Here is a 12,261-nt window from a genome sequence, read left to right as displayed (position 1 = left end):
TTTTTTGTTATTATCTTTCATTTATGTGCATGCTTGCTAAAAGCAACGATGGCTCGAGATTGTAATCCTGTAATAGCTTCCTTCTCGCCTGTTGCTTTGTATTTTGAAATTATCGAAATAATTGGCAAGTCATCACCAGACAGAGTCGGCCCTCATGGCTGCTGGTGGAGCGAGGTTTAAGTTCGTTCCATGCAGGGTTGGCCGGTAAGCACGAGGCATGCAGGATGCACGGCGGTGGGGCCCACGCCCCCCTTGGCACGCACGGCACGCTGTTTTGTGTGCGCAGTAATGCTCACCTCAGCCGCCCCCCTGGCTGCCGCACAGTGGCTCAAGGCGGAAGATCCACCCAAGGGCGCTGGGGGGGGCGGTGCCCCCCTCAAGGTTGAAGACAGCAACATGTTTGTGCCTCTTGGCACCGACCCACGGGAGGTGCTGGAGACACGCAACAAGGTATGCCATCTCTGTCACGTACACACGGACGTGTGCCTGTGTGCGTATGCCAGTGTACCTGCGTGCATATACGCAGGTGATGCATTTACTAGTCATTTTGGTAAGTGTAACCCATAGCCGAGTGACATCACCGCTAAGTGGTGAATGGTGGTTGTTGTATGCTTGTTTATGTGAATTTGTGTTTTGTGTGCGAGTGTGTACGACAGTCAGTGAATATTCCAGCAGTCCTGCACGCATGTGCACTCCGTGACATCTTTGTTTGCAAAGCCAGTTTGGGTGAAGCGTTGTGTCCCTCTGTTTTTCCCACACCCAACGTTGAACATCTCCCACCTCCCACACTGGGCATCCCCCCCACCCCATGCCGGTGCACGTGTATACAGATCCGTGAGCACTACCGGCACGACGTGAAGACAGCAGGGCCACAGTCCCAGCTCCTGTGTGGTGCCGTCATCGAGCGACCCCAGGGCCAGGTCAGGCGCTGGCTTGCGGTTTCTTGAATGCGTGATGCCACGTTCACACTGCTCGCGTGTGATCACGATGGGGGGGGGGGGGTTGTTGCTGATGGTGCTTTGTTGCGTGCAGGAGGTGCTGGCGGCATCGAAGGCCATCATCGTTAAGGAGTTTCAAACTGACGTGAAGCTGACGGCGCCGCCAAACCCCTTCCGCAAGTCGTGCGAGCGCGAGATCGAGGAGTACCGGCGGGAGGTGGAAAGCAAGCAGCAACCTGGCGGCGCAGGTTGAAAACCCATTATCTCCATTGCTATGGCCACTCGGTTATTTAGGCACATGGATGACAAAAGCACGTAGAGGTGCATGCTGAGAATGACACTGAGACTCGTTGCAATGCCTCGATCAGAAAAAAACACGTTAGACACATGGTAATCGCCGTTAAAAAAGAGTGTGTTGGGCAGGATGCACCGTGAGCAAGAATGGTAGCAAAAATGAATGACGGAGTGATAGCTAAATGAGGGAAACGCAGCTCTAAAGGACGTACTTCACAGATGGAGTGATCAAATCAGTTCCTGTGTCGGAGCTGGATGGATTTTTACGTCGCGGGATTGTGAGGGGGGTGGCTTGGGGAGATCCTTATCCAGCAGTGGATTATAGCCGATGATGAATAAATAAAACCTTGCATATCTGGCGTTCTAACTGTGTGACAGTCACGTGTAAAAGCATTCGTTAAATAAATAGCCGATGATGGCAGAACTAACGCATCACTTGTTGGCCCCGTGTGACGTGTCGCCTGGCAGACTTGAACGAGAGGCACGAGGAGCAAGGGGAGGAGAAGGCCCCGGTGCTGCCGGCCACGCCTCCAAAGCAGGCCGACGGTACCACATGCACGCCCACACGCCTTGCTACCGCGCACACCTTTGTAGTGCACACCCTCAATCCAACAAATACCCAACGCATACCGCGACATGCATCCAACATGCGTGTACACGGCTTGCCTGTGACATGCAAAATTCTCGCTCGTCACTGACCATTCTCAAAAGTGCACAATCTAATTGCAGACAACGCATTTGATAGGGACGGTTGTGATGTGTTGTGCCAGTGATGTGTGAAGCTCTTTGTTTGATGTGTTGATTCATCACAAGGGCCCCCAGATTTTGTCATTGGCACTGATGGAAAAAAAATGTCGATTGCGAATTTCCCAAAAATCTGGGGCCCCACACATACTCCTGAGTCGTCATTATTGTTGTTTGAACATCGCTGGTTCAAGATGTTGTTTGTTATTCAACACCTCAGGATCGGTGTGCACCTTACTAAAGCATGTGTGTATACTTGTGACGGTGGTGGCATGCTTGTGATGGCGGTGATGTGAGCGTACTCAAACTGACCTCTGATGTGCCCCCCCATGCTTGTCTTGTCTTCCCTCCAACCGCCATCCTTTTGCTTGCGTTGCTACTCGCACTCAGGAGCACAGCCCAGTAGGGAGTTCTTGTTGGAGTAGTAAGTATGGCGCGTGCCACTTGTTACTCTCAAAAGATGTGTCTCGTTCAGTGGCTAATCTATGGCCCGAGGAGGGCAAAGCAACCCTCCCCTCTCCTTTTACCTGGGGCCGCCCACGGTGAAGCGAGATGTGACAATGGCACCGTCGCCGAATAGAATCCACGTGTGTGTGTGTCCCCCCCGTGCGTGGATTGGCCACGGGACCTCCCTCGCAGAGCAGTGCCCTGTCACGTGATTTGCCAGCATTTGCGGCACACGCTACAGGGGGGTTCGTGCCCCCCCATCTCACTGAGCTGTAAAATCAATACAAATCTTGGGCGATGGTGGCACTCAAATGAAGGCCGAGCAGAAATTTGACTTGAAATTTACATTCCTGTGTGATCTTGGGATATCCAACCCAGGTTTCCTTGAAACCATTTTACATTTCCCAACAAAATCCGGCAAGAGGTGTGATCAAACTGTTTTGAGAACAAAATGCAAAGGTGCATTTACCTGGGATCTCCGGGTATAAATATATTGTGATAACAAGACTGTGATTGAATCGTAAAATGCGCGTTGACAGTAATATCACGTTCTCAAAACTCTCCCGATTGCCCCTTGTGCCAGAGGCTCGAGGCATTCGAACAGAGATGGTAATTGCGTGCGCTGCCCATGCAGGTCAAGACAAACCTTCCGAGGCGTGGGAGCCCAACGCTGCCCAGGCCCCTGGAGACTCCCAACCCCAGCCCCAGCAACAGCTCCAGCCCCAGCTCCATCCCAAGCCTCACACCCTGCCAAAGCCACAGCCAGCTCACAGCGACACCCAGGCGCACTCCCTCACTCTGCCCTCGGCGGCCACGTCGCCTGCTGCCCAGCACGATGAGGCCACCGACGAGGAGGCGCTGTCGAAACGCTTGAGCAGCGTTTCGGTCGAGGGGGGTGGTGCCTCCAGCCCTGGCGAGGAGGCCTCCCCTGAGGCCTCCCCGGCCAAGTCGCCCTCCAAGAAGAAGAAGAAGTTCCGCACGCCCTCCTTTCTTGCCAAGATGAACAAGAAGAAGGAGAAGGCCGAGGCCTGAGGTGTGAGTGTGTCGGCCTGTGAGGGAGGCGATGTTCACGGGGCTCGTGCCCCACGGGGCTCGTGCCCCACGGCCGGGCGCCGCCTCCCAGGGTGGAAGCATCATCGCATCGCTCTGCGCTTCTTTTAAAACTGCAGTTCGCGACAACGCTCACGTTAACTCATGTTTTTGTACTGTACCTAGAGAAACTCATTGTTATGCTTACGTTTTACTTAATCCTGATAACTGGCAATTTTAAGCTGTGACAAAAACATTAGGTATTTATAGCGAAAGGCAGTGTTAGAGCCTTGAGTAGTGTGTAGTGACGTGTAGCTGTGCGTCTGTGTAGTGTGATTGCGCTTTCGTGGTTTTAACTCTGCTGCATGGCAGCGCTCGGTCTGGTGGGGCAGCTCCAGAGCCACAAGACCCCTCATCCGCATGGAATGGCAACGGTGAGAGGGATCCGGTGCTGTCCCCCTGTGCCAGCCTTCTCGGCTGGTGCGGTAACGAGTGAGTGGCCCGGGCATGGAGGCGCCCCGAGCAGGCCAAATTAAACAACTCAATTCTGCAGCCCCTGTCGTAGTAGCCTAAAAGAAGCCATCTCATGTCAAGTTATTTTTGATTTTTATTCTCTTAATTTTAAATTTGTATTACTATCTAGGATAGATGAATTTTTAACAATATTAAAAAATGCTGCTTATTTAGCAACGCGTAACATTACTGCAAAATCCGTTGTACGACTTTTAACATCGAGACTGGCCATTCACAGCTGAACCTCACCCGGGGTGTGAATTTAATGGCCAGGAGAGTGTTCACGTTGGCCACTAGGATTTCTGTGCAGTGTAGAGCAGCGAGGAGGGCAGCAATGGCTGCTGTAGCAGCGGGGAGCGTAGGGTGGAGTTCGTTGCGTTCTGAGCCGAAAAAAAGCATTTGCCCTCTCATTGTTGGATTTGCCACTCAGTACAGCACAGCTGTGCTTGCACTTGTGTAGTAACAGAGTTGTTGATAGACAGGCTTGTGTTGTCACCCGTCTGTACAGCCCTGTCATGTGCACAGGTTATACCAGCGCTGCTTAGCCTGCAGTGCAAAATACTGCTTCTCTGAAACATTATGCAGCAGTTCTAACCTCATCCCTAATATCAACCCTATCCTGTTTGTGTGTATGGGTACACCACAGTCATTAGCATACACGAGTTGCAATTGCCTGACACTATATTCTGAAGGGCGTTTTTTCACGAGGACATCGTGTATGTACAGCTGCACTTGACCCTGCAGGCGTCTCACGACCCGGTGGCAGAGAAACCGTGGCACATGCTGGGCGCTGTGAAGTCGTGCTGCTGAGGAATTGCTCCTGAAGGGGCAATCTTCTCCGTCCATGGGAACAGCAATCCCATTGGACCGGATCCCACAGTTCCAGGGATTCTTAGGGTTACAGTCCCACAATGGTCATGTGACTCAAGGACCACTGCTATGCCTGGTAGAAGGCCCAAGTACCTGGAGTCTTCCTGCCTTTGGCCACATGCAGCTCTTGGTATACTCAAATATGCATTTCGTTGAGACTGGAATGGTTTTTAAACCTGGTTTTAATTAAGAGTGAAATAAACAAGTGTGTTTTAGAATATCCAAGTTGTCAGCACAGGCTGTCTCTTCGCTCAGTCGAGGACTGACCAGTACATTCATCTCCATAGCACTAATGCCATTGTTTCATTACGTAGCTCATTGATAGTACATATAAAAAAGCAAGTATTAACTTGTAACAGCTTATACTTGTATTAAATAAACAAAATAAAATGTACTGCATGTATGGTAATCGCTACTGAGCTCGGTGCCAGTCGTGCTCACTTATGGAAGAGTATTTACTGAATCTGCTGCTCTGACGGGATGCCATCTCAGAGGCGCCACGGTATCGTTACATAAAAAAGTTACTGCACTTATAATTCAACTGTAGCAAAGGCACGACACAACACTGCCGTGGGCCAGGACTACCAGCTGCAGCCCCTCCGTCCTGCTCCATTTACTACTTGGATTCTGTTTTTTTTTTAAAGGCTTCAGATCATGTTGTGGTACAGCTGTGTCACCACAGGAGTGTGTGCGTGTGTTGTGCAAGTCTGTGGCAGATGTGGGTGGTAGCGTCTTCAGTTGGATTTCTTGGCAGAAGAGTGCAGGCCACGCAGCAGCAGCACAGGGAGGAGAAAGAGGAACGCTCCGGTGGTGAAGCACACACGTGCGCCCGTGCCCCAAAAAGCTGCAAACACGCGCACAGCCACACACGAGAAGCTGGAACTGGAACACAGCATCACGGGCACCACGCACCGCCCCATGACACAGATCACTGTGTTGTCGCCGCTGCACGCCATCTCTGACTGTCGGTAGCCATGTGTGGAATGCGGAGCGCTTTGGACAGCGAGGTGTGATCGTGTGCAAGTCTCACCCGAGGCAGCAAGTACAGGGCCCAGGGCTCTGGCGAGGGAGCCCAGGCTGCGCAGAATGCCCATGAGCACCCCCTTCTGGCTGGGAGAGCCTGCACACGCATAGCAGCCAAACGCAAAACCACTCGTCCCTGTGTGTCACGTGGCAGAGCAGGCGTGGCATGTCCCGTCTGTGCGTGTGTTCGGCTCACCGTAGGAAGCAACAGCAGTGGTGAGGCAGGGCACAACAGTGGCCGAGGCTGGAAGACAGCACACACGGGGAGATGATACCACACAGTGAGACTTGGGAGACATGCATGAGAGTTCCAACCCTGGGTAGAACAGTTGTTTGTAGGTGCACTTGGGTGTGGGGTCCTGGAAGTGGTGGTGCAATTCACCATGGCGATTTGGTGAATTCTAGATTAATTTTTTTACATCAAGGTGATGGGAGTAGCTGCAGGCCATGTGAACCCATTATACCACACACACATCTATAAACATGGATTCTTGCACGATTCCATGAATGCATCGTGAGCTTAAGCCAGGAGTTGGCAACCTGCGGCTCCGGAACCGCATGTGGCTCTTTACAGACTGCTTCAGAACATAATGTATGTGTGTACGTATGTACATATTCACATGCATTGCGGCTCTTCAAATATTGAGTTTTGTACTGAATTTGAAAAAAATTGCTGCTCTTATTTTGGTTGCTGACCCCTGGCTTAAGTGATATGGATTATCAGGTTCCTCGCTTCTGATAATGGTGCAATTGTAATGCTGAGTATATCATTGTCAGGGTGGGACACGGACTGGCGTACACAGCTGTGCGGTCTCACCAAATGCATAGAGCAGCAGCCCGACGTAGAGCACGGGCAGCGTGGGGGCCCAGCCAATCAAGATGAATGCCGGGATGAGCAGCAGCAGCGCCTGAAGCAGATGGGGAGGAGCGTTAAAAAAAAAAAGCAGTTGGCGAGTGACGCGCCATGGGAACATGTGTGCGGTCGCATAAACACTCACCCTCTGCACTACGACCATCTCTCTCCCCGGGGGAAGTCTTCGCACGTATCCTCCCTGGATGATCACCATGGCAACTCCAACCGCAAACAGCATCTTGCCCTGCTGCATGCTGGGAGAAAACAACATCCCACCGGCTGCTCTGGCCTCCTGCTGGGCAGTGATGGATGTGCGTGCGTTTGGTCAGTCCATTTTAAGTAGGCACTAGGCCGTTGAGACTACAATACAATCACAACATTGGAGAATAAATGTGAAGTTGTCATTGTAAGGAAATGAAGCCGACTGCAGGAAATTAACACGAAGGTAATAAACGGTACACTGAGATAGAAACAGGCGTGTGGGTGAGTGCGGGAGGTCGTACGGCAGTGGGTGAGTGTCGGTACCGTGTGAAGTTGAAGCGTGTGTGCGTCAGGAAGCCGAGATTATACTCGAGCCCTGAGTACAGGAAGATATACAGGAAGTAGATGATCCCAAGCCTCCGCAGCGACACCACATCTGGAAAGAATCGGCACCACGTTAGTTCATTAGGAGCAATTTAAATGATGAATGCTGGCAAAAATCCGCATGGAACGTTCGGCGAAATTCAGAACTGCCTTATGATCTGCCATGTGATCTGCGAATCCAATAAGAGGCAGAGAAAGGGCTTTGGAAGGGGGGGGCGGGCATTGTGCCAACGGAGGCTGCGTCTTACCTTTGTGGGGGGCTTCTCTGCCGGTCTCCTGCACGGCCGAGAAGCGGAAGAGAGCGACGGGGTTGAAGAGATGAGAGCTGCCCTTGATCCCCGACAGCACAGATGGGACCTAGGGGTCACAGGCAGGAGCGGGCTAAGAATGTCTCGGCATACGCACACGATGTTCTCAAGATATTGTTTATTCGATATATCTTCATATAACCCAGGTTGCCTTGGCAAAATTATTATTCCACTTGGTTGCCCAGAAAAGCCTTGGTCTTGACTTATTTTTTAGACGGTCATGTTTTTGCAGTAGGGGCAATGATTTCTTTGATTTCCAATTAATTCATTTGAGATTTATGATTGTTTATTGGGAGCATGCCACCTGCACAGTGGCCAATTTTGAAGAGAGGCAATGTGCTTTAACGGGTTAATTTTATCTGGTTAAATAAAGAAGACTGACGGCATGAGATGCTCGGTGAGGGAAGCGAGTTTGGATGGATGAGAGTGGCGAAAGCCTGTGACTGCCGACTGCTTCATAAGCCACTTTGTTGAGCTATCATTTGTGGCCAGGTTGCTTCTTTGCCTGGTAGGATGGGGATGGTTTAGTTTTATTTGTGTGTTTTTGGGCGATTTTTTTGCCTTTTCCTGTACCCTGCTCGACTATCGTATTTTTATATTGTAACGTACTTACCCGCCCCTACTGGACATGTGAAAAAAAGCTTTATAGCTCATCGAATTCCTCCAGTATAAATACATATTCTGATTCATCACCCGACCACCAACCGATTCCTGCCCATATCACTCGCGGGAGCTGCCTTGCAGGGAACAAACAAGTACTCCCCCTACTGATTCTATCGCCATTATTGAACTCAAGCATATATTATTTTACGACCTGTTTTTTACATTTTCATTGTATTCCTTTTTTATGTAAATGTGTACCGTTTTGTTTGCTATATTTGCCTAAATGTAACGCTGCCTCACACCATCGCCATTCCTCACAGTCCTCTGATGCCATAATTGATGTAACTCCTTCAAGTGAACTTATATCCTTTTAGGCACATTCCATCACCAGTCTTGTCCATCAGCAATCATCTTTTCTAGAGGTGTTTCCTGCCTAAACCCAATCACTTCCTTAACAGTCAACAAGATATGTTTCAAATGCATCTTGTTCCACGTGTTCCTTTTGCTGTCGCTCATCATTTTTTATCAATATACCTTCAATATTTGCTTTTGACATACTATTCGGCTAATTTATTTTCTTTCTACGTGACTTTACCGAAAGAACTAAAGAGAATTCCTGCAGTCACGAAAGCTTCAAATCAAGTTTGAACCACCTCTACGGGGAGGATGTAAGTTGTTTTCTCTCTGTGTCTCTGTTTGTCAAATTTCACACTTAACTTCAAATTTAGCAATCTTTGGAGACCGTAATCAACCAGGCTATGCGTTAACTGTGTGTTAGCTGACTCTCTGTGTAGCATTGCATTACATTTCCCAAAAAAAAAATTGTTTTCTCAAACTATTTCTCTAAAATTTACCAGGCTCTCATAGAGCCATTCGTTCTTCTTTCCCTCGGTCGCTTCGGGGTGGATTAATTGACATGCTAATTTCTCTGCTCCAGCAGCTGCCCTAGCAGACCCACCTCTCTCTCTGCCCCCCCCCCCTCTCTATTTAAGGCCTCGACACAGAGGCATTGGGTCTCTGTGTGTCTATGTTGTGTGTCTCTGTGTGTCTGTCTTGTCTCTCTCTGCTTGTGTGTCTCCATGTCTGTGTTTTGTCTCTCTCTCAAATTTAGTTATACCTGATAACAGTTGCTTGTGTTGCAATCGAAACGTCGTACTCTATTATTTTATTTATTTTCTTTATACGTGACTTTACCGAAAGAACCAAATAGTAATTCCTGCAGTCACTAAAGCTTCAAATCAAGTTTTTATTCAGCTGCGTCTTGCAGTTATGTCCTTCCGGCAATATTCCTTCAGCAAATTTGTTCTGCATTAATTGTTTTTGCTATTATTTATCTTCAGGACGAAGTCTTGCAGCCAAGTCATGACAGCCATTTAATATATTTTATTTGAGGGTTTTCAATCTATTCTTTAATATCAATAAATTATCCTAACTCACGAACTACATATTTGATAACTGTTTTGTTTTTTGTCTGTAATTATCAGTCTCCTCTCTGGCTTAACCTGACATGTGACTTACATCTCACCAGCCTGTGATCACTTCCTGTGTTTACATTTCTGAGGACAGAGACATATCTGACAAACTGGGGGTTGTCTGTGAGAAGCCAATTTCATGTCTAATTTCACCATTTAGGACTCTACATGTCCATTTTTTGCCTACTTATGTTTGAGAGGTCCTCATTTGCATATCAGTTACATAAGTGGTAAATAATTGAGTGTAAGAATGCATTTTAACCAATGCATCGATGCATGGTTACATGCCTAATGCCTTCACAGTTTGCTAATTTGTCTTTTTTAGGACTTGGGAGCTGGGTGCGACCATTCTGGGCATATGACTGCCTAGTCCTATCTATTCTTGAGACCATGCAATGCTTCCCTCCTGCAGCATTGCCACTGGTGGACACATTGTGACCGGGAAGGATGTCCTTTCTCCATCGTCCCTTCCTCTCTCCAAACCTCCCATCGTCCCTGCTCCCTACCACTTACCCTCCGAGCGGGCGGCAGGGTTTCGGGCAGGAGCAGCGCCAAGAAGACAATGTCACTGGCGGCGAAGACAGCAGCGAGCAGCGCCGGCATAAAGAAAAGGGCACCGTGACTGCCTGTGCCTGCCAACGCAGCCCCCAGCGGCGGCCCGAACATGAAGCCAATAGAGAAGGCAGCGCCCACGAAAGCCTGTGCACACGTAAACACACGCACATGGGTACCAAGAGGGGCTCCTGCACTGTCCTCCAATGGCCTGCCCTGTCCGGCTGCCCTTTGTTACCATTCCCTTGCTGCGCTTGTGCAGGGGCAGGTCAGCAATGATAGCCGTGCTCAAGCTGATGTTGGCCTTGCTGGCACCGCCCAGGGCACGCGACACCAGGAAGAGGCCGAAGCTGTGAGACACGGCCCAGATGCCGTAAGATGTCAGGATTCCCACCTGTACGTATACACACACAACAGCCGCCAATCGTCACTCAGTGATGGTGATGTTGACAGTGCTTGTGCCAGGTTAGATACACTGAGATAATGTGAAGTTTTGAAGTCGTAGATGCACACACCCACACGTGTACGCACGGGCATACTTGAACACTCCACTGCCTATGGTTACAGTTAAAAATTAACCAGACTATATCCAATCGCATGGCATCTCTGTGCATAGTAGCACAAGTTACATTTCATAATAATAGCCGTTTTAATCAGGAAATTCTCAATGAAACTCAACTCCTTTTTAGGAAGATGATGCTATTTTGGTTTGTTTGGCCAATCGACTCCTGCTGGGCAAGGTTTATCAGTACATGGCAAAGGTCAAAGTGTTAACTCAACAAAGCAGACTCCCGGCTAAGTCATGCCAACCTATCTTCAAAATCTTTTGATAAAGACTTCTAAATGTTTACTCATCGCGCTGAGCAACATTAATCGTGTTTGAGACAGCACCATGGAGAGCAGCATCATGGAACGCCGCCCATAGCGGTCGGAGGCTGCTCCAAACAGGGGGCTCGACACGAACTGCAGCAGTGAGAAGAGGGACCCAATTAGCCCTGGCGACACAAACGAGGACAGTCAGGTGGTGCTAGTGTGGTCATGCCAAATACAGAGGGCAAGTGTGGAATCGTAGAGATGGCTTCCGGCCGTGAACGTGGGTGTCTGCGCACTCACCGCCGAACAGCACGCTGTTGTGGCGTTCGTGCTCAGGAATCCCAACAGCATCGGCAAACCAGTCAACTCCTTCCTGCAGTATCTGGTGCAACCCTCCCTGGCGCGACGCAACCCACAGGCAGAGTGAGGGCACGGGCTGGGCGAGGGTACAGTATTGCAAGTGCCAAAAGGTGCAGAAGGGGCAGGGCATGCGCACCTGTCGGTTGAAAGGGTTAAAGGTGTGGTGGGCGCGGTTACCTGCTCTACACTTCCGTAGTGGTCGAGCAGGGAGGGCAGCAGGGGCAGGATGAGCGTGAAGCCCAGAAGGTCGATAATGAGGGCCACAAATACTACGGTGATAACTCGGTCAGCCCAGCGATCCTCCACGTTCCCCTTCATCCTGACCGGCGGGTACACGCACAGACAGCAACGAGGACGGCTCTCTCACCCTCCTCGCCCGCCAATGTCAATAAATATCACTGGCGCATGGGACCGGTGTCCCCTTGTCAACCAGCTCAAGCCCCCTCGAATGTTACAATCACTGACGCTCGCTAATGCGAGTGCGGGCTCGCTTCCCCGAGCCGGCACCAAGGGCTCTCTCGGAGTCGAGGCGCGGCAGAGCAAACACATTGAGACTTGACGAGTCACGCCCGTGCCTGGACCAAGGGCGGCCTCTGTGCAAACACAGATTTCCTGGTTGCTTCACCCCGTTCTAAACTAAAAAAAAATATTTTTCTTTGACCAGGTAAGGTCCACTGAGTTGTGTAGCTCTTTTTCAGAAGCGACCTGGCCACAAATTATAGCTCAACGAAGTGGCTTATCATGTGTAACTTTATAGCAGCCAGATACTCGAAACGCGTGTTGATTCTAAACGTGTGATATTGATTACAAGCGTGGAGGAAAAAAAACGGAGGACGCGGAGAAAAAAAATCCACACG

General features: G+C 49.9%; 2 protein-coding genes across 6 annotated transcripts in view; one reads left to right on the top strand and one right to left on the bottom strand.

The window, feature by feature from the left end:
• Window positions 1-5,500, top strand: part of ADD1 (adducin 1) — a 26,104-nt gene extending 20,604 nt beyond the window's left edge. For 3 of the 4 annotated variants that reach the window (XM_078861264.1, XM_078861262.1, XM_078861263.1), the window contains exons 11-15: window positions 325-450; window positions 831-920; window positions 1,033-1,186; window positions 1,701-1,778; window positions 3,058-5,500. In XM_078861264.1, the coding sequence (XP_078717390.1) occupies window positions 325-450; window positions 831-920; window positions 1,033-1,186; window positions 1,701-1,778; window positions 3,058-3,455 (846 nt within the window). In that variant the 3' untranslated portion in view covers window positions 3,456-5,500. Of the gene's footprint in view, window positions 1-324; window positions 451-830; window positions 921-1,032; window positions 1,187-1,700; window positions 1,779-2,366; window positions 2,401-3,057 lie in introns of all 4 variants that reach the window. The other variant, XM_078861265.1, reaches the window with a different exon arrangement.
• The window catches only part of SLC75A1 (solute carrier family 75 member 1), a 9,199-nt gene continuing 984 nt past the window's right edge, over window positions 4,047-12,261 (bottom strand). For both annotated transcript variants that reach the window (XM_078861266.1, XM_078861268.1), the window contains 12 exons: window positions 11,582-11,723; window positions 11,345-11,441; window positions 11,123-11,226; window positions 10,470-10,625; window positions 10,193-10,378; window positions 7,545-7,653; window positions 7,237-7,348; window positions 6,857-6,965; window positions 6,676-6,766; window positions 6,055-6,102; window positions 5,866-5,955; window positions 4,047-5,679 (listed from right to left, as the gene is read on the bottom strand). In XM_078861266.1, the coding sequence (XP_078717392.1) occupies window positions 5,570-5,679; window positions 5,866-5,955; window positions 6,055-6,102; window positions 6,676-6,766; window positions 6,857-6,965; window positions 7,237-7,348; window positions 7,545-7,653; window positions 10,193-10,378; window positions 10,470-10,625; window positions 11,123-11,226; window positions 11,345-11,441; window positions 11,582-11,722 (1,353 nt within the window). In that variant the 5' untranslated portion in view covers window position 11,723 and the 3' untranslated portion in view covers window positions 4,047-5,569. The remainder of the gene's footprint in view (window positions 5,680-5,865; window positions 5,956-6,054; window positions 6,103-6,675; window positions 6,767-6,856; window positions 6,966-7,236; window positions 7,349-7,544; window positions 7,654-10,192; window positions 10,379-10,469; window positions 10,626-11,122; window positions 11,227-11,344; window positions 11,442-11,581; window positions 11,724-12,261) is intronic.

Source organism: Lampetra fluviatilis, chromosome 12 (genome assembly GCF_964198595.1).
Source record: "Lampetra fluviatilis chromosome 12, kcLamFluv1.1, whole genome shotgun sequence".
Classification (NCBI taxonomy): Eukaryota; Metazoa; Chordata; class Hyperoartia; order Petromyzontiformes; family Petromyzontidae; genus Lampetra; species Lampetra fluviatilis.
This window is presented reverse-complemented; position numbering and strand designations above follow the sequence as displayed.